The sequence below is a fragment of the Argentina silus genome, assembly GCF_951799395.1.
Source record: "Argentina silus genome assembly, chromosome: 19".
In the NCBI taxonomy this organism is placed as follows: domain Eukaryota; kingdom Metazoa; phylum Chordata; class Actinopteri; order Argentiniformes; family Argentinidae; genus Argentina; species Argentina silus.
In genome coordinates this window covers 15,498,479-15,519,776 of record NC_139673.1, presented here as the reverse complement: position 1 = coordinate 15,519,776, position 21,298 = coordinate 15,498,479, and the positions used below count along the sequence as shown (strand labels likewise).

The window sequence follows — 21,298 nt, the reverse complement described above, 5'->3', positions numbered from 1 at the left end:
ATCAGCCTCCGTGATGTCTCTGAAGCCAGTCTCGTGTGGAGCAGTCAGAGCAGAGAGCTGTGTGACAGGTGTTAGCCAACGGACCAGAACGCCTCGCTCCGCTCCCCCTTGACCCCCCTCATGTGACGACAGCTGGGGGGGCAGGGGGGGGGTGATGAAGGATGGAGTGGAGGTCTCCTGGCAACGGCCACAGGCCATGGCAATGCACACACACCGCCATACGGCCCGCCCCGGCGACCATCCAAGACCTACAGCGCTGACACACATTTCAGAACACAACCGCCCCCCCCCACCCCCCTCCCCCAATACGACACACACACACAGACACACACACACACACACACACACACACACACACTCAGCACACAACCCCACACTGTACAACATGGTAGAGCAATCCGCCTAGCATACAACGGTTTGTGTGTGTCAGGGGAGGCTGGTGGAGGTAGAGATCATCACATTGTAATTCATGTTATGGAATGATGAATGGTATCAAACACACCTTCCTCATTTCATGCCATGCATTACAATGAGCCCGTCCTCCGATTTCTACCTCCACCGGCATCCCCTAACACACACAGCAGCGTTGTTCAACCTAGCTAGCAGAGCCTGTCCCAACGCTCAGGTCAGGGGTCACGAAGAGCAGCAACCAGGAGATGTCAGGGTCAGGCATGACTCTATGAGTCTACTGTGTGTGTGTGTGTGTGTGTGTGTGTGTGTGTGTGTGTGTGTGTGTGTGGCCTGAAGTGAGACCTCTAATGGGGTGATATAGGATGTGCTGAGTAATACGATATTTTATGTATGATGTTGACATGCCATGGGCCTCATCGAGCCAGGGCGCGTGCAGTTAGGCAGTATCACACACACACACACACACACACACACACGCGCACACACACACACACACACGAACACACGCACGCACGGACACACGCACGGACACACGCACACAGACACACACCACTGGAGATGAGCTGATGCATTCTGACAGAATCAGAAATATCTCCAGCTAAGATTGCACTCTCAGGCCCACAGGAGAAAGGGAGGGGAGGAGAGACAAAGGTGGAAAAGAGGGGGAGAAAAGAGGACAAGAATGGGGAGAAAGCAGGGCAGACTAAGGTCAAAGTGAGCCCAAGCCTAGAAACTGTATATATGATTTGTGAAATGTATTATTGTGCTGTGTAGTTAGTGTAGGTATGTTACCACCTATGGTAACACTTACTGTGTAACTAGTACTATTGTATACGGTAGCTATACACTGGTGAAGTGATCACAATCAAAGAATACCATGACAACAGAAATATCTGGAGACAAACATTGTAAACTTGTATAGAAAGCTCCATAGCATACTGTTAACACAGCTATTTAAGCTAAGCTGTATGGAATAACATGGTCCACGTTGATGTAGACTGGACTGAAACAGCAAGCCTGAGATGATGGCCTAGAGACACGGTCCAGTCTGCCCTGGTGACAAGGCACGGGTGACCTCACTGTGAGGCCACTGTGACATCACGACCAGAACACTTCATTCATTGTGTGTGTGTGTGTGTGTGTGTGTGTGTGTGTGTGTGTGTGTGTGTTGGGGGGAGGGGTTAAGAATGGCCTAGCTGACTGGAGTGTCTCCCGGTTGAGGCAGAGCACAAACAGCATATGTAATCCTGGGAGGGACGTGGGGAGAATGGCGAGGATGTGTGTGTGTGTGTGTGTGTGTGTGTGTGTGTGTGTGTGTGTGTGTGTGTGTGTGTGTGTGTGTGTGTGTGTGTGTGTGTGTGTGTGTGTGTGTGTGTGTGTGTGTGTGTGTGTGTGTGTGTGTGTGTGTGTGATTTGATTTTAGACAGAAATATGAATCAAGGGGCGCTTAGTGGCGTAGCACACTAATGCGCTTACCATGTAATCGCAAGGTTCCTGGTTCGATTCCGACCCTCGACTTATCTTGCATGTCATCCCTCCTCTCTCTCCCATCCTTCCTGTCAGTCTCTACTGTCTCTATCTGTGCCTGCCTGCCTGCCTGCCTGCCTGTCTGTGTGCCTGCCTGCCTGTCTGTGTGCCTGCCTGTCTGCTTGCGTGTCTGACTTATGGATGCAGCCACAGTACATAGAAGCGGCCATCCTACCGCCAGCACTCTCCGTAGCCCTCTGGTGGCGTTCATCAAAGCAACAGGACGCGGGACTCGCCATCACAGCTAGACACAGAGCAGAGATGGTGGGGGCGGAGGGGGAGGGGGAGGGGGCTGGGGAGGAGGGGGAGGGGATGGACCTGAGGGGGGGAGGGGAGGGGGGGGGGGGGGGCGCAGTTGTATCAGCAAAATAGAGCAACCAGTAAATAATCGGCAGGAAAGGAATTGGTTTGGGAGCAATTACTGCCCTCTCTGTGTCCATCACTGCAACGGCCGGCGCTGTCTGCCTGTCTCTCTCAGTCGCTCTGTGTGTGTGTGTATGTGTGTCTATGAATATAAATTCAAATATAATTGTATTTCTCTCTCTGCCACTCTCTCTCCTCCTTTCTTTTTCTTTCTTTTTCTCTCTCCTTCCCCCTCCCTCCCCCCCCCCCCCCCCCCCCTCTCCTCAGGGGTGTAATGTAGAGAGAAGAGTGGGTGAGGCATGGAGGGGTACAGAAGAGAAGGGGGGGAGGGGGGGGGGGGGGGGTGCTCACTAAAAGGCAGAACCGACAGGGACAGAGGGCTCGAACGGTAACGTGGAAATCAAAAGCTGTGGAGGAGTCCACCCTAAGGGAATTCACTTCTACAGTTCAAAGTCTTTTTCACCCCCCCCCACTTCTCTCTTTCCCTCTCCCACACACACACACACACACACTCTGTCCCGCTTTCATCGTCTTTCTCTCTTTCTATGTCATCATCCTCTCTTTTAAGAGCCACGTGGACTCACCCGTCAGTGGGAAGCGTGTCAACACAGTGTGTTTGGAGGCCGTGGAGCGTCTTCGGAGTGTGTTTCAAGCGGGTGACTCATTCTCCTCCTCTCCTCCGTTCCTTTGCTTCTGTCTCCCTGTGGCTTTTAATAACTTATCCCACATCTCTGGATGTATCCCTCTGTTTGTGTGTCTGTTTCTCTCTCTCTCTCTCTCTCTCTCTCTCTCATACACACACACATATGCTCACACACACACACACACACACACACACACACACACACACACACACACACACTCTTCCCTTCCTATATCACAATCATCACTCACTTGACTATGCCTACTCTCTACATTAGAATTCAGCACCACCAGGGCTCAGATTACATGTCACAGTTGCTCTAGGACACAAGTTACACCTGGGGAGTCCCTTGATGCATTGCATTGCAACAGGGACAAGAGACAGGGTTGTAATCTTACACTTCTACTCTACCCCATAGCCCCCCCCCCCCCCCCCCCCCATCGCTTACCCTCTAAAACACACACACACGATCTATACTTAAAATAGACAAATGACCTCCGGACGGCTGAGGTCTTATTTACTGGTGGACTCAATGACTCTATCAGCATCATTACCTCAGTATTCCCAAGGTATGGAATACCTCATTTTATCATTCCTCAACCAACCAGGCTTTTTAGGTTGCGGGAGGGAGAGAGAGAGGGGGGAAGGGAGGGAGGGAGGGAGAGAGGAAGGGAGGGAGGGAGAAAGGGAGGAGATCCGGAGGAGAAGGAGACTGCAGTGTGTTTTGGCCTGCTGCTGAGCCTGCAGTGTGTTATGAAAAAGGGTCTCGACAGATGCCTGCTCTGGGCCTGAGCCAGCGCCTGGAGGGGGGGGGGGGGGGGGGGGGGGTTCACTGAAGACTCTAGGAGGGGAGAGGAGGACAGAAGGGAGAAGGAGCGAGTTTGGCGTGAGGGCAAGTGGGACGAAGGGGCCAAGGGGGAATGGAGAGGGGCAAGTAGAGGGAGGCAGCAGTGGAGAGAGGTGGGGAACGGGGGATTATATCAAGAAGACACACATGAGGCCGTTGATATGACCGCCCCCCTCCCCCCCCCCCCCCCCCCCCCCCACACACACACACACATCCCTGTACATGGAGTCATAGTGTAACTACTAGGAGTCGTAGAATAACAACATTAGCTTCTCCTCAATGTGCTAATTGAAGCCCGTACAGTACAGTGAATAGATCATCAATCAACTGGAGATTGAGTATATTCACTACGCAGTTACTACAGAGCATCCTAGCTTTGCAACACCATTGTTGTCTGTAAACCCAGTCTAGGTTTGTATCTACTGTGGTAATGAAGATGTGACAGTTGTGTAAATACTGCATGCTTAATGAGACACTGGTGGAGTGGGGGAGAGAGGGAGAGAGAGAGTGCTGGAGGGAGTGGGGTACAAATACACTCACTGTGGAATAGGCATCTATATTGAATAGGCATCTATTGATCATAGGCATCTATGCACTCATTAAAGCCACTGAAGAACTGCAGCTTCTCCTCAGGCATAAGTCTGTCTGTGTGTGTGTGTGTGTGTGTGTGTGTGTGTGTGTGTGTGTGTGTGTGTGTGTGTGTGTGTAAACGGGTGTACAATAGTGTTGAATATGATGAATGAATGAATTATAATACACCATGCGTACTACATAATTGGACAATACCCCCTGGAAATCCCATCCCAATTAGTAACAATCCAAAGTTGTATTTCAGGGTATTGCAATGCTTTCTCTTCAAAGCTTTTATTTTATGTTATTTCATGTTTAATTGTATGTGCAATTGCAATATTGGGGGGAGAAAGTGTTGCACTTGTATGGATCACGCAGAATCACAACATTCTTCTGCTGAATCAGCCATGCCAATATTGATGTTCATCACTGTATCAATAATGTAAGACTGAGAGCATCATACATAATGTATTAAATACAATGTTAATCTGAAGATGAAAGTGTTCTGCGAGGATAATAATTAGGAGACGAAACAGCCGTAACATCTATTGCCTGACGGGTTAGATATGTTAGATTTCACAATGAATACTGAATCATTCTGCCAGCAAAAGCTGGAAGCAGTGCAAAACAGCAGCCTTCAGAGGATCCTCTGTGGAAATACAACATTAAAAGTAAGCCCTGTGATGCTACCCTCAGGTATCTCCGCGCAAAATAAAATATTAACTTTCAAAGTCGCTTCATCAAACATGGAAAGCTTGCTGAAGTAAACCTCTAATGCCAGATGCTCCGGGGAACAGACACGCCCTTTTTTATAAGTGACAACAACAAAACAACAAACGCCGACTTTCAACCTGAAGCCAGCCGTGAAAACCTTTCCAATACAGCAGTCATTGACGACACCCGGAGAAAAGCGCCTTGGTCAAGCTATCAAGAAGCATCATCAGCATCTTCACATCTGCAGTGGCAGCTTGGGTTTGACAGCGGCAGCATCTTTCCACTGGTTCAAAGCCAGGCTATCTATCGCACGGCGAAATCCCTGACAACGACTCAGTCAATACCCGCCCGGTGTAGGCATTTTCCCCGCTTAAACAACCCCCCTTACCTGAAACTGGCCGGGGAGGCAACCTGTACGCCGCTACCGCGGGACGGGCGGCCCGACGGCGAGGGTTTTCTCTTGTCTCTGTCCGCCATGCCGTTGCGTTATTCCTCCATTCGTTACAGTAGCGGTGCCTGTGGCTCCCAGCAGCAGCAGAAAGTGGTCCAGTGATGCTGCGATATGAGGAACCAGAGAGAGAGGAGAAGGGAGGGGTGGAGGTAAAGAGAGGAGAGCAGCAAGGCGACGCGTCTCAATACAGAAAATCAGACGGCACCGCCAGTAAGATTATACACAGGGCCGATCAATACACCTCCCGTTGTTGATTGATTTTTTTAAATAAATAAATAAATACATTCTAGCCTACTTTAATTACTTTGGGATAAAGAATACCCTACATCGCTACACCCTCTTAGTGCCCCTGTGTTGGTACAGGCCTTTAGACCTGATGCTGTATTCAGAAATAGAATGTTTCATAGTGTATTTATTACCTGTTGTAGGAGTTGGTGTAGTCTAGTGCTTGTAGTTGATAAAGTGATTCATTTCCATGCATAGATAAGCAACAAGAAAAACAATATAAATATAAACAAAATGTTTATTTGTGGGCAACATAACTGCATATTATCCATATCTATACAAATCCCAGTGGATATGGCACATATGGTAATAAACTGTTTTTATTATGTGTTATTACAAGTAATGCATTATCAGTTGTAGGCTGTTGTGTGTTTGTTGTCACCGACTGGCTTTTCCACCATGTTCAACCCACAAGCGTCATGTTACTGTGTTTCTGTGTTCCTATTGGATATGCTTAGATTGGTGCCTAACTGACGCATGTGATTTGAATTTATGTAATTAGGGCTCCTGTCATTTCGAAGCTGTCCATGTTTAGTAGGATTTTACTTGATCCGCATCAGCAGTTTAAAAATAAACCAACTACAGTTTTGTCTCAGCAGGAATCTGTTCTGAAGGCCATGTCAAAGTGAATCCAGCAGAGGGCGCTCTTTACCAGTGCATAGAATATACCAGTGGCGTCTGGTGTCTCACCCTGGTTTACTAACTACTGTATGATGGGTTATAGTTTACACTACATGGGTAAGCAATAGGTTTAAATCATTTTGACCCATGCTTTGAGTCAGAGATAGGTGGATAATGCTTTTAATGTGAACCTATTAATCCAGTGTGGGCTACTTCTGTTTGTATTGATCCCTGATCTATTCCAAAATCAATATATCTACAAGACAATGGGATTATCCCGATCACCACAGGAACTAAATGGTAATTCTCCAACAAGACAAGAGGAGTCAGGCCATTTGCTTTGGCCAATGATGTAATATATACTCTCTTCTTCTCCTCTCTCAACCTCTCCTCCCAGATAGAGGCCTTGGTTCAGGGTAGCCCAGGGGGCGTGAGGGTAGGGGGCCTGAGGGTAGGGGAGGTATGGGGAGAGGGCTAGGGGAGATGGGGGGGGGGGGGGGGTGGTGGCTAGGCTAGGGGGTACACCTCCTTTGGAGCAGCACACAGCCCTGAATAAAAGCCCCAACGAGCCGTGACCCATCCATCATGAAGTAAGGCAACAATGCTGCCGTACTGGGGCCCTACCTCAGCCTTTTACCCTGCGCCTGGAGTGTGTGTGTGTGTGTGTGTGTGTGTGTGTGTGTGTGTGTGTGTGTGTGCGTTTGCGTGCGAGTGTGTGTGTGTGTGTGTGTGTGCGTGTGTGTGTGTGTTCAGCCTTCCATCCTCTGCCTGCTGCAGACACAAAGCTTCATGCTGGGCTGAGGAGAGGGAGTGGCAGGGGAGGGGTGGTCGTTGTGGGGGACTCTCTCTCTCCTGCACTCCTTACTTGTCCTGGTGCCCTGGTCACCAGTGACCCCTCTTCTGTCCCCAAGCTAAGGGGCAGGGCCAGCCAGCCCACTACGCTTCTGATGTCCCCACGCCTCTGACTGGTGCCCAAGGAGATAGATTTACATAAAGCTGCACATGTTGTCAGCACCGGAACATCAAGGAGATATTCATCAGATAGATCATTGAGTCCTCTTTGTTGCTTTGTGCAACATTCAGACGATATGCCTTGCGGGGGGGGGGGGTTCAAATTACTCTAGACTGTCCCTGCACTGCCCTATCCTAGAAACCCTCCAAATCTAAACAACCCCTCAAAGCCTTCAAACACAAGCCCAGGATGGCCCTCGACCGGCAGGCTGGGTGCGTAGAGAGCGGCCCCCTGTCCTCTCCCATTAGCCACACACAATAGACGGCCCACTCCATCGAGTGGCTAGGGGGATGCAATTGATTGGCTGACGGGGAAACCCCAGTGCCGGGGGGGGGGGTCCGCTGGAGCTCCTCACACTGATTCGCTACGGCTGCTTCATCTCACTGCAGCTGCCTCTCGTGCCCCTCGCAGAGGAACACAGCGCACACACACACACACACACACACACACAAAGGCACGCGTGCACATACCCACACACACACATTCTCACTCATTCTCTCATGTACACATGCACGCATGCACCCACTCACCCCCCCTCCCCACCACACACACACACACACACACACACAAGCGTTGTGTCGTGTGGATCTTTCCTATGTCCAAAATGGTGTCCAACAGTGAGTGGAGGGGTGCCTCCTGCAACAGTTTGTGTGACCACAGTACACGTAGAGATATAATATCTGGTCAGTGTCTGCAGCTATCACAAGCAACAACACAGTCATTATCTGAGAGAGGAAAGAAGACAGAAAAAAAGAGAGAGAGGGATAGAGAGAGAAAGAGAGAGAGGGAGAAAGGGGGGATGGGCAGAGAGAGAGAGAGAGAGAGAGAGAGAGAGAGAAACAACACAGTGGTCTTTCTGCAGCTCAGGCCACATGCAATGTAAAGGTTTGCTGATTAGATTACTCTCCCTCTCTCTTTGATCGAGCTTAGAATAGAGCGGCAATAACCCTGAGGTTAGCCCCCTTAGCCTTCTCTGTGTCTCAAAGCAGCCCCCTCAGCCACCCCTGATAGATGAGCAGAAGATCATCTCATTATTTAATTTGCTAATTATCAACCATGGAGATCCAGGCTCCGTCTTTGGCCTTCCTCGACCTCCGGGTACCCCCCAGATCCCATTCCAGCACCCGGAGAAAAGAGAGGGAGGACAAAGGTAATTTGATTGTGACTCTGGTCCATATGGTACCTCGGCTTGGGCTGCTTATCCAGGGCCTGATGGCCACAGAGCAGGGTGATCCACAGCTGCCACAATGGTCCGACCGGCCCCTCTAAACAAACATGCTGAATCTGGTTAGTGGGAGAATGGGGAGCCAGACAATGTAGGGGGGAGAGATGTGGTGACCCACAACTAACATTGCCAAACAGACGATCGGCACCCCTACACAGCCCACGGCGCCCTCCCCAAGGCAGACGCGGCTTTTTCACAGCACTTCTGGGACCGGGAGATAAGAACGTGTTTGCAATGAAGGAGGCACCGTTTTCATTCAAGATTTCAACTCCATCCGTGTTTCGTATCTAAGGGTGCTTTTAAGCGCGTGGCATTGTGGGGTGTACGTTTTAAACTTTCACAGGGATCCTAACGAAAAGGCGGGGACTCAGAGACGCAGGAAAGAAAAGAGATTACAGAGAGCTGACTGCAGAAGGCTTGTTGAAACCACAGGGTACTTTACAAATTCAGTACAATGAATATGTAACTCATATGTCCCCTGACCTCTGCAGCTGCAGCTCACAATCAGATCTATATCTCACTATATTCAATTTAAAACCCCATATGGGGTTTCCCTGAGAGCAGAGATTGTTGAATCTAAATCCCACCATGTACTGTAGAGCCAATACAATCAAAAGCGATCTGAACCGTACTATGCTGGCTCGGGATGTCTTCCTTTCACATTGTCATCACTTCATCAACTGTGGTGGATGATGGTTAACCAGCTCAGTTCCGTTACGCCCTCTAGTGTGAATTAAGGATTATAATATTTCATTTTCCTGTGAGATTGTTGCACAGTTTTATGTCTGTTCAGCCTTGTGTCCAGGAATAGGCCTACTTTACCTTCATGATAGCTTGTATTTCCGTCAACAACACAGTTATATAGGCCTAAACCATGTATATGTTACAGGAAATGTCTGAAAACTCCTGTAACATATATACCCTTTTCGAAAAAACATATAGTTCAAAGAAGTTGACGGATCATCTAACAATCAGTCTAGGCTGCTGTGAGACTTCTGTAAACCCTGGTTGAACACAAACGATGTGCACTGCGTCCATAGGCCTACCTCAATGGTCTTAGCCACAAAGACCAGTGGCGTCCTTTTAAAGTAAACAAGGAAACCATTAAGTCTCCCTGTGGATGACGACAGCGCCGGCCTTATTGTGGAGAGAGTCTAAAGTGGAGGCAGGGGAGCCCGTATTAACTCTGCTCCATATGAAAGAAGGGATTAGCCTTGTGGAGAGGATGGGTTCATTAAAGAGAGGAGGAGAGTGCAGGAAGGGTGGATGAATACACACTTCAGGGGATGGTGACGCAATAACACTCAACAGGGACCCCGGAGGCATTCCAGTCCAGTCCTGCATCATATAAATATAGTGATTATGGAAGAAAAAAAAACTGAAATTAAACCATATTAACTATATCTGAATTCTAGAAATTCTAGAAGTGCCTATTGATGCCGTTCCACAAGTGAATAAAATACACTGCCAACCAACTAAGCACAGATATCAGCTTTCCATAACATTTTATGGAAGACTGTTGAGGGAAAGCAGGAGATCTTCAAGCAGCAGATGGTGAACAGGTTGACTTGTTAGCTAAATCACTTGCTATTCAGGTGTTGCTATCCTTGTGAACGATGGCATGTAGGCCACATCCCCAACAATAAAGCCCAAGAAGGCCCCAGCCCAGGGGCTAGAAGTTCAGTCATCCCCACTGTGAGAGCCCCCTGGCTGGGCTAAGGCTGGGCCTATGTCCCCAAGGTAGATCCTGTAGGTTGTAGGTTTCAAGAAGCAAAAACAGAGAATATGTTGAGTAGAGAAAGTCCCACCTCCCCAATAAAACACAAACTGTTCACAGACAATACCATAGCACAAGACCCTCAGGCTAACAATCTTTCCACCCAACACGTTTGTTTGATACCATTCCTCATTTCATTCCATGCATTACAATGAGTCTGTCCTCCAATTTCTACCTCCACTAGCCTCCCCTGGTGTAGAAAGAGTCACTTACAGATATATATAAAAAAAAAAAAAAACATGGGTTATTGGTTCAATAATTATTAACTACCCCCCATGTGCTCTCTGGGCCCACCTCCCTGGTTGACAGTCCCAGGACCCCTTCCTTCACCGCGGGGGGACGGACTGCTTCATTTGGAGTGGGGGACAATGCAACGCCCCCTCTGCCTTTTGTCTCCTTTGACACCCAGCAGAGCCTCAATATGGCCTGGCCCAGGATCAATGGGTAGCCACAATGTGTACGACCCAGGGATAGCCCAGGGCAGAGGGGGACAAGGCCGGCCTGACAGCTACCACATGGTTGGCTTGATGGGCCTCTCCACGCCTGTAGAGATGGAATGCAACAGAGAATAGGGGAGGGAGGGAGGGAGGGAGGGAGGGAGGGAGGGAGGGAGAGAAAGCCAGGGTACTCGGGGCTGGAGAATCATGAGAGATCCTGCTGCAGACCCTAACCAGCCTCACAACCATAACAGTGATGTCCTCCTATTTTCTTGTATGAGGAAAGTAAGCAAAGTAATTGTAATTCACTACTACGAGGGCTGTGCCTTGACGGTGTTATACCCTGTGTCAGAGAGGATTATCAACCTGTTCAGGCCTGTATCTGGTCTCCTCCTCCTCAGCAGAATCAACCGAAATAAATAAACAGAGCTGTGGCAGCCAGGTTATTGTATTTGACCAAAACGAATGCGTGACTGTGTGGGTTCGTTGGTAAGAGCAGTTTGAAAAACCGTTTAATTTCTGTATTGTGTAAACAACAAGCAAAATACAGGTGCGTGTGAAATCGTTAATGTTTTCACTGTCCTGAAGCTGGGAATGTAACGTCTTGTCCAGACATATAGACTGCCATAACAGCTGAGAGCGGGTTCGGGGGAGGCGAGGGAGGGGAGGGGGAGGGAAGGGAGGGGAGGGGGAGGCAGAGAGAGCTGTAAGAGAGGTGTATTTGAAGAGGAGATGGAGATGGATGCATTTGTAAGGCATTCGTTGTGAATTTGTTTGGGGCTACAGGGCTTCTGAGGCAGGTGCCCTGTAGAGTTGTTCAGCTGCTGTAGGGGACAGGATTAATTTAATTGAGACAAGAGGAGCTCTATTCACTGTGAGGGAATCCACATGAAGGGACTCTGAAAGAGACTCTGCACTTGTGTTACACAAATAACCAACAGAGAGAGAGGGACTAGAGTTGACAATTAGCCGGATGGCTAAGACTGGCACATCTACAAAAATGTTGATTTATGTGCATCATCCTTGTAAAACTATATTTCGTAAAGTAAGAGAGAGAGAGAGAGAGAGAGAGAGAGAGAGAGAGAGAGAGACTGGTGTCTGCTGGCATGAAGGGGGGGGGGGGGTTATAGGGGTTGACAGTTTCCAACCCCAATATCACAGGAGAAAGGGAGACCCCCCCCCCAACTCCCCAACTCCCCACCATCCTCTTAGCCAGTCCCATGCAGCAAAGAATTGAGAAACGTCCAAAGTTCACCACCACTTGCCCACTTGCACCCATGGCCGCGCATCAAAGTACTCGGATCCGTCCAATCAGATGTGTTCTCGGTAGCAGTAGATGATGAATAAGGGGCGGACGCGGCACAATGGACCTTTTGTGTTGGCCGCTGCTCCAGCTATTCACCGGCCCCTCACAGACAGCCAGAGGAGAGGAGAGGGGCCTACACAGAGGAGGAGGCTGGCAGTGAGGCTAAATCTAGGAGGTACAATGGCGTATGCTAATGGCTGTGTCCTGCTGAACACTGAGCTGAGGCTAGGGCAGTGTGTGTGATGACCACAGAGGTTCAGGACTCATTCAGAGGAGAAATGGAGTGTCATTCATACGCACACGCACACACTCACACACGCTTGCACGCACGCAAGCAAGCATGTACGCACGCACGCACGAATGAACGCACGCACACACACACACTCACACTCACACACACACACGTCTTGAAGTCTTGAAGTGCTTGGTAGTTTTTCAATAGGCAGATTATCTTTTTCATGCCTGGGCCTCAAACTAAACATTTTTGGAAGGAGCAAATTATGGCAACCAATCCCAAGTTTCACCCTCTCACCATCCTTCTTTAGCTAATCAATGCTTTAGAATAAAAACAGTCATGTTACTGAATATAGTATAAATATAAACGTCTTTATTATGCTAGATATACACTTACAAAAATAAGCTCTGAATAGAATTGCATATATACATGTTTGAATAAAAAGAATAGTACAAGTGCATATTTTACAAACGCAATCAATATGTCCATGGAACCAGTTGGCTTATTCAACCATCCCAACATTACATTGGTGGAGGGGTAGTTACTATTCCCACATTGTTGTCAAATTTAGTCTCTGATAATGTCTTTCAGTCTTTCGCCGTGTACTTGATGGAGAAAACAGCAGCTGCAGTACGTCGCCATTTGGTCTGTTGGCATCGACTTCTTTCGCTGTTGGTCCACGGAGATCTACATGGACGTGTTGGACTGGTTGTGCAGACAGCACCAGGTGTAAGTCACGTATCACTGTCCTGCAAGCCTGTGACTGTCTTTCAGCATCTGGTTCAAAGAAATAAGATACTGGTTTAGGGACCTGCTTGACACAGTTTCTTGGCCATCATTCTTCCGCAGAAAGCGTACGTGCGCTATGCGTAAAACACGTCTGTAAAATGCGAATGAAATGGAGATGAATATTGTAGTCTGTTAGTACCTGTGGAACCAGGTGGTGAAATCCAGCAGGTCGTGTTCCTCGGAGCTCAGGTGCTCGTAGCTCCCTCCCTCCCCCGAGGAGGAGCAGGTGGAGTGGGGGGACTCGGGTCCAGCTGAATAGCCGCTGGAGACGGTGACGCTAGGGGATGGAGCCCCGCCGCTCTGAAACACCGCCGACACCGCGTCATGCTCGTCTAGGAGATGTTGTAGGGCCCGGATGTACTCGACGGCGGACCGGAGCGTCTCCACTTTGCTCAGCTTTCCGTTGCTGTCGGCACCGCTGGGCACATGCTGGCGCAGAGTCTGGAAGCCGTCGTTCACTTGTCTCACCCGGTTTCTCTCTCGCTCATTCCTCCGGGTCACCGATACTACTGGCTGTTGCTGTTGGGGAAAGGCGAAGTCCTGTCCGGCAATGTTCGCTCTCCTTTTGCAGCGAAGCAGCTGCGGGGAATCGGAGCGCTGTCTTTTCAGCACCAAGGACTTGCTCTGATGCCCTGCTGACCCGGGTGCAAAGCCGCCCTGCGTGGATGCAGGCGAAGGAACTTGGCACTCCGATAGTCTTAGCGAAAACGCACGTTGCGTGATTTGTGTGGTCGTTATCGTGGTGGTCTCCATTTCAGACGAGTATGCCAAAGTTGCAAGGACGCACAAATAACGCACCTCCTTCTTGCGCTTGACCGTTTGGATGACAGGTGCCTGTTCTTTGGAACTTTGGTGATCTGAAAATGTAGGCTTGAGTCCCCTCCTTTTAAACCGCCAATCCCCCCCCCCCCCTCCTCCTCCTTTTTTTGAGGTGCACGCTTCGGAGAGTGTCCTGCCCCGCTGTGGGGTTCTTTGGCTCATCGGGCTCGCGAGCCAGGCGCGTGTCCTCCGCCGATCTCACCATGCCGTGGATACGCTCATTTCCATCTCAATACAGCCATCTCCAAAGCCTATTGGCTCGTTCAAAGTACGCTCAGCTAAGTGGGAAGAAAAGTTCTGCTGGCATCTTTTGTTATGGACAGAATATTTAAGTGTAGCCTTGACGGGATGCATTAATCTTTTTTTCTGGATGAATTATTCTCAATATTAGAACAGCAAGGAACTATCCAGTAAGAGAGGGTTTAAAACTCGGGTAAGACTAGTAGCATCGTGGGGAGACTAGTAGTTTCGTGGGGAGACGTGTACAGGCTACCTATGCTATTGTATTTCTCATCAATGGTTGAAATCGTATCAGCTGTCTGTATACAACGTGTCTGAATTTGGTGTGATACCAACACTATATTTAAAGAGAGTATACTGAATTCCCAAAGATTATTTGCATATACACTCACAACACTTTATTAGGAACACTATACTAATAATGGGTAGGGCCTCCCTTTGCTCTCAAAACAGCCTAAATTCTTCGTGGCATTGATTCCACAAGATGTTGGAAACATTCCTTTGAGATTCTGGTCCATGAATGATGATGATATGATTGGATCACGCAATTCCTGCTGATTTTTCAGGTGCACTTTCAAGCTGTGAATCTCCCGTTCTACCATATCCCAAAGGTGTTCTATTGGATTCAGATCCGGTGACTGGGAAGGCCACTGAATAACACTGAACTCATTGTCGTGTTCATGAAACCAGTTTGAGACGAGTTTTGCTTTGTGACATGGTGCATTATCATGCTGGAAGTAGCTATTAGAAGATGGGTAAATTGTGGCTATGAAGGGATGCACATGGTCAGCAACAATACTCAAATAGGCTGTGGCATTCAAGCAATGATTGATTATTATTAACGGGCCCAAAGTGTGCCAAGAAAACATTCCCCACACCATTACACCACCTCCACCATGAGAAGGTGTACAGGTGTTCCTAATAAAGTACTCAGTGAGTGTAGGTCATCATGTGATGCTGTCAATAAAGTAAAATACTTTTAATATAAATCTAATCTAACAAATCTAATTATCTTACTCATAAGACATGTATACCCCTATTAGAACATACATAGGATATTAACGTCTGATTAGAATAGTAGGCTAATGCTATATGAGAAGTTATGATTTAGGTCTACCAGCATCATGTTGTATGTCATATGCAATGTGCAAAGGGTGCCTCCTTGTGGTTGTAAATGTATAAATAAAACCTCAATCCTAAACCTAATGACCATCTTTATTCATGTACTGGGGAAGTTACTGTTATTGATTACAAATGGTTAAATAAAACACATTTAAACAGAGACAAAGAGGAAATCACAGCAACTACTTTCTTTATAATTGTCAACTGAGAACATGCTAACAGTCTGTACCAGGGACGGCTGGTAGAAAATGGAGGACGGGCTCATTGTAATGCATGGAATGGAATGAGGAATAGTATCAAACACGCAATACAAACGACACGCCTGTACACTGAAATACATCCCAGTGAAGGCCTTATGAATCAAGGTTAACAAGTGTCAAGTCTTCTCCGTTCCACAGCGCTGATGTTCTGCCCTCATCTTTGTCCTCCCCCTGACTGGGAGGTACGGTACCTGGAACTGGAGTCAAAAAGACATAGTTGAACAGTCATTATTTTACTGTAGCTTCTCCCCCTCCACCCTCTTGCATTAAAGGGATAGTTCGCTATTTTACAACTTATAATCAGATGGTTTCCTACCATGAAAGTAGTCTATGGGCAAGAAGAAACTGTAAAATGTAATGGTTCAGAGTTGTTTTAAATAGCTTTAACTTTAGCCATCACTAACAAACAAAAAATGATGGGAATGAAAGGAACCATCTGACTATAAGTTGTAAAATAGCGAACCGTCCCTTTAAAGACTTATGTACATTACCTTTTGGGAAGAGCAGCTCTGTCCGTCGTGTGTGTGCATTCCGGCAGACTAACTTCTCATCCTGCACACTGTTCAACAAGCATAACTACTGTTTAATCCTAAACATCTTAAATCACATATCGCTATACTGCAGTCAAAGATGATAATGAACAAAACAGTTTTTATTACTGATAATTGCTGTCTGAATATGGAGGTATTGTGCCATTTCTGCCATAATCTCAGGAATACGACAAGAGCCAAACCATCACTCACAGGTCATAGATGTCTGAGGGGGCGAGATCCTGCCAGTCTCTCCAGAGGAAGTAGTCGTCACAATCTTTCTCCCTGCAGGGGCTGTGAACGTGCTGGAGGAGGCCTGGCCACTGCTTGGCCAGCTCTGACAGCTTCCGCATCACAGACAGGATCACATCCCACGACTGGCGGAACTCAGCCACAGCTAAACGTAACCAATGGTTGTACTGTAAGGGTCCGTGGGAAGTGCTCCCGTATGAATGATACAGTAGTGACACATCCAATCAAAATTGTTGTTATAGTATTTTTATATTGTCTTTAAATATATCTATATCTATATATATCTATATCTATATCTATATATATTCTTAACAATGCGTAAGAAGTAATTGGTTGGCAGGACATTTAGCGCCTGTATTCTCCTTTGATTGCCCAGATGAAGAAGCTGTTGAATGTCATAAATGAGACATCTCACCGTTGTTCTCAGGTATCTTACAGCGTATCTCTATGTACTGGTCCCCGTCCCTACTCCTCTCTCTCAGCAGCAGTCTCTTGTTCCCAGAGCATAGCAGGCATTGGTCTCTCCCTATCCAGTGGGTCGGGTAGAGCTGGGAACACGTCTTGATGACCAACCTGAGATCAAGACGATATGCTTTGGATTCATGGTTTTCATTCATTAATATCAATTACAAAATGAAGAATATGTTTTTGATTAATGACCACTGAACTCCAACATGACTTTACTCCAAAAAAGTATAATTGTAGTGTGACATCCTAAGCTACCTGTGGAAGAAGCCATGAGGTATCTCAGGTAGGAAGTAGACGTGGACATTGAGGTCCTCCAGCGAGTCCTGCCCCCACGCCTCAATGACGGCGCGGTTGTCCTGCAGGTAGCTGGGGAACAGACAGGCTTCATCTGCGTCTCTCTGACAGAGGCTGGACCCATCCCACTGTTTCTTACCAGGGATGAACTCAGGGGCTGCAGGGTTCAGAGCGCTCCCCAGCTTAGTCGTGAGGCAGACCTCAAAGAAAAGTAGCAGGCTAAGCAGTCTCCCCTTCTCGGTCTTACTCCCCACCACCTCTCTGACCAGGTCCTCATCATCCAGGCCCAGCCTCCCCAGCTCTCTGCGGACCAGGATCCGCGTGGCCACATTGTGCAGGGTGCCTCTGGCCCTGAAGTCCTTCACCCAGGTGCCTCTGTGGACCGCCAGGGTCCGCTCCTTCTTGAGCAGGTCTCTGGGGAGGTCCTCCAGCTGCTTCACCAGGTCGTGTCTCACAATGGTCTGGTTCAGGGAGAGGGACACTCATAACACTCAGGACAGGTCTTCAGACACATCTCTAAAGTTTGGTTCAAACTCAAATAGAACAAGTCCCGTTGCCACTTGATTGATCACTGTTCAGGTTCACACTCACTAAGCACACATACTGTACTTACCCTGGACCCTGTGAGCTATAGATTGTGAAGACTGTATCTATTACAATACTTGATTCAATTAATAGGGGTATTAATTATTGGATTATTTCTAAAAAGTATGCACATAGAAAGAATGGAAAATGATCCCTTTTCAAACTCTGACCTTGAACAGAGAGATGAGGAATGATGGCCGAACAAACAGCAGGTCCTTCAGGGCAGGAATCTCCTCGTACCACACAATGATCCCAATACGATGGAGGTATCGCAGGATGGAGCAGAGGTTCTCTTCTCCCAGCTGGCCATGGTCCATCACAAGGTCACTCAGTTCTTCAAAGGGAACTAGTCCTGTTGTAGAGGCAAAGTGATTACTAATATTAAGCAGAGCCAGCTCAACCTAATATGGGGCTCTAAGTAAAACATTTCAGGGCCCTCACATCGCACCTTGCATCCTCTCCACTGCCCAAGCAGAAAACTTATTTTTTGTATTTGGTGGCCCCTAAGAGTAGGTCCTACATGAGTAGTCCACGTCCAGAAAAAGCCAGCTCTGGGAATTAGGTTAAAGTAACATGACTGAATGAACTTCATTTAGACTAATGGTTGACTTACCATGTTGAGGTATTTCGTTGTTTCTAACAAGGTCATGAATGGCAAACTCCACTTCCTCATAGCATTTGGGCAGTGTCCGTTCAGCGCACGGGAATGTATTCTTGATATGCCACATGATGTGCTCTTTGAACCTGCAGATATCCTCATAATTATTGCAGTCAATGGTTATAAGATCCAGGACCTGAAACCAGAGCAGAAACCTATGAGTATATTACAAAAAACCCTAGGAGCATTTTAAATTACATACAAATCACTGGGAAACTATACCTTTAATTTATAATGCATAAGACGATGGAGTTCACTCCTCTGATCGGTAAACAGCGAGCGGTCTTTATTATCCTCCAGGTTCTCCTTCTGTTCTTCCAAAACATCCTTTCGTTCTTTTAGCATGGCTTCAACCTTCTCCTCTATGTCTCCTTTCTTATCCTTTATCTCCTTGTCTTGGCACTGGTCACAGTGGGTTCCCACCAGGAGGACCACAGAGTCAGGGACGCGTAGCTGGATGTTGTTGATCCAGAAACACACTTTCTCTTTGTAAGACTGAGGGTCTGTGATGCTGTAGCTGAGAGACATTAACAACCCAAGATGCCCAAATTACAATTTGCTCGAATCTATTTAAAAAAAAATCTAAGCAGTCTTAACCTAAAGAGTCAGAATTGGGTTTGTTGGCAACTTTGAATACCAACAAATGTAAATGATACTGAACTGACTGCAAGTTGCTATGGATAAGAGCATCTGCTAAATGATTGTAATGGAAAATGTGACTGAATGTCTTTGAATAATGTCTGACTTTCCTACCTGGCCAAGTCGATGGCGAGGATGACGAGTGCTCGTGGAGTGATGAAGACGTGGTGTGTCAGGTAGTACTCCTCCTGGCCTGCAAAGTCCCAGAAGAGGAACCTCACTCCCTCTATGTCCAGCTCACTGATCTCAATGCCCTCTGTCCGGTCATCCTCATCCACTATCACAGGCCTTTGCTGCTTCAAGCTGCGACACAGTGTCGACTTCCCTGCCATGGAGGAGCCCAGGAACATGGTCTTGACTGAGCAGGCCGTGGTGTTGGTGCCAGGGTTCTCCTCCAGTAGGGCGAAGTAGTTCTGGATGTCCCTCACCCCGCCCTCACACACCTCCTCTGGTGGGGTCCTCAGGGGGTTCCCTGTGGCCTTGAAAATGGTCAGCCCAGAGGTCCCGTTCTGGAACAGCTGGGACGGAAGTTCTGTCAAGTTGTTCCTCTCCACGAACAGTTCCTTCAGTTTAGGCAGCCCCACCACTGCCTGGAGGTCCTTAAGGCAGTTGTTGGACAGACTGAGGTAATTGAGGCTGTGACACTGACTGAGGTCCGGAGGTAGCTTCGCCAGGCGGTTGGTACTCAGCTTGAGGAACTGTAACTTGTCCAGATGGGGGAAGACATCCTCTGGGATGGACTTGATGCTGTTCTGGTTCAGGTAGAGCCTCTCCAACTGGCGGAGGTTCCTGATCTCCAGGGGGAAGTCCACCAGCTCGTTCCTGCACAGGTTGAGGTCTCTCAGGTGAACCAGCCTGGAAATCTCAGTGAGATGTCTCAGTTTGTTTCTCTGGAGGTCCACTCTTCGGGCCTCCTCTCCATGCTGTAGGAGATCAGGAGGAAGGGTCTTCAGTTTCCTCCCAGCTAGGTCCCACTCTTTCTTACCCTGTCCAGCACCTAAGATGATACGATATGTTACTAATTTAGTTTATTTTTATGCAAACCAGACATTCTGCTTTTCCCAGGAAGACAATGAAAGCATAAAAAGATATACAATGTATAGAGTGGATCCCAATACAATGAAAATCCCCATAGATATTTATCAACATTAGTGATACTATATAACTGCAACCAGGTATGGTGTTCACACACACACACACACACACACACACACACACACACACACACACACACACACACACACACACACACACACACACACACACACACACACACACACACACACACTTCTATAACTCTATCAGTCACTCCTGTTCACCTACTAGTCATTAATCATCCTTTAAAGTATATTATGACAGTGTTACAACTCATTATCATGCATACCAATATTTCCTCTGATAATAGCCACTGACTGGACCATTTCCTATATAAAAAGGGTATCAAAGTCAAATGTATGGTACTTGCCATTTGATCGAGCCATGTTACCCAACTGTCTTCGTGGTGCGGTGTCTGACTAACTTCCTGACTTCCTGAACCACTACGCCAGTATCTAGTTTTATTTCCTAGTACTCTGGGAGAGGCGGAGCAACGGTTGAGATTAATGAAGGTAAATTTGGGTCAAAACTCGAGAGGTTGTAGATTCGATTTGAGAACTTGTACAATAAATATTTGCACTTGTATCTTGAAATTTGCACTCACAGCCTCGATGTGAGAACTAAAAATCTGAAGTTGTATGTTGAGAATTGCATTCACAGAATATGTCCACAACCCTTTTACTTTTGAACGTGAATTCAGTTTTGCAGTACAACCACAAATCGGTGCTCACAACCTCTCAAATCTGTCATTGCAAGTTCGAATCTTCGCGCCTTGACTTTTGACCCAATTCTTGCGATTTTGGTCAAAACTAACTTGTCAGCGTTGAGGCGAAAGAGGAAGGGCGGGGAGGGGGGGTGGTGTGTAAATTTACCTAGTTTATGCTAGCTAGCTCATAACCATGAATGTAAACTAGCTAGCTAGCTATCTATGTCTAATCTAATTGGTGCCCTTGGGGCTGGCCAGCCTGTCAGGTCTCCTAACACAGTGCAACAAGAAATGCAGCGGTAGGTAATAGTGTACTCAAACTCCCATTCATTTTTGACTATGTACATGTTTATATTCACATCCTTTAAAAGGGTAACCTGAAGTTTTTTTTAACATTGCCATATTGTTTTACTCCTT

General features: G+C 47.5%; 3 protein-coding genes across 4 annotated transcripts in view; all 3 read right to left on the bottom strand.

Annotated features, from left to right (window-relative positions):
- mapk8ip1b (mitogen-activated protein kinase 8 interacting protein 1b) overlaps window positions 1-5,552 on the bottom strand; it is a gene marked incomplete at its 5' end in the record, with an annotated part of 33,909 nt that extends 28,357 nt beyond the window's left edge. The window contains one exon of the mRNA XM_083690746.1: window positions 5,464-5,552. Coding sequence (XP_083546872.1) covers window positions 5,464-5,552 — 89 coding nt within the window. The remainder of the gene's footprint in view (window positions 1-5,463) is intronic.
- A 7,284-nt stretch (window positions 5,553-12,836) lies between these two features.
- Window positions 12,837-14,041, bottom strand: LOC310820071 (achaete-scute homolog 1b-like). 2 transcript variants are annotated; one of them, XM_083691576.1, is made up of 2 exons: window positions 13,353-14,041; window positions 12,837-13,201 (listed from the first exon to the last, which is right to left on the bottom strand). In XM_083691576.1, the coding sequence occupies exons 1-2, from the start codon at window positions 13,964-13,966 to the stop codon at window positions 13,195-13,197; spliced, it is 621 nt and encodes a 206-aa protein (XP_083547702.1). In that variant the 5' UTR covers window positions 13,967-14,041; the 3' UTR covers window positions 12,837-13,194. The 2 variants fall into 2 exon arrangements, with proteins under 2 accessions (XP_083547702.1, XP_083547701.1); XM_083691575.1 differs by having other exon boundaries at window positions 12,837-14,041.
- A 1,428-nt stretch (window positions 14,042-15,469) lies between these two features.
- LOC310819644 (malignant fibrous histiocytoma-amplified sequence 1) lies at window positions 15,470-20,603 on the bottom strand. Its single transcript, XM_083690966.1, has 10 exons — window positions 20,546-20,603; window positions 19,195-20,077; window positions 18,664-18,958; window positions 18,397-18,577; window positions 17,954-18,135; window positions 17,160-17,659; window positions 16,852-17,009; window positions 16,398-16,581; window positions 16,146-16,213; window positions 15,470-15,851 (listed from the first exon to the last, which is right to left on the bottom strand). Exons 1-10 carry the CDS (start codon window positions 20,559-20,561, stop codon window positions 15,748-15,750), a joined length of 2,571 nt encoding a protein of 856 aa, XP_083547092.1. The 5' UTR covers window positions 20,562-20,603; the 3' UTR covers window positions 15,470-15,747.
- Between the last annotated feature and the right edge of the window lie 695 nt (window positions 20,604-21,298).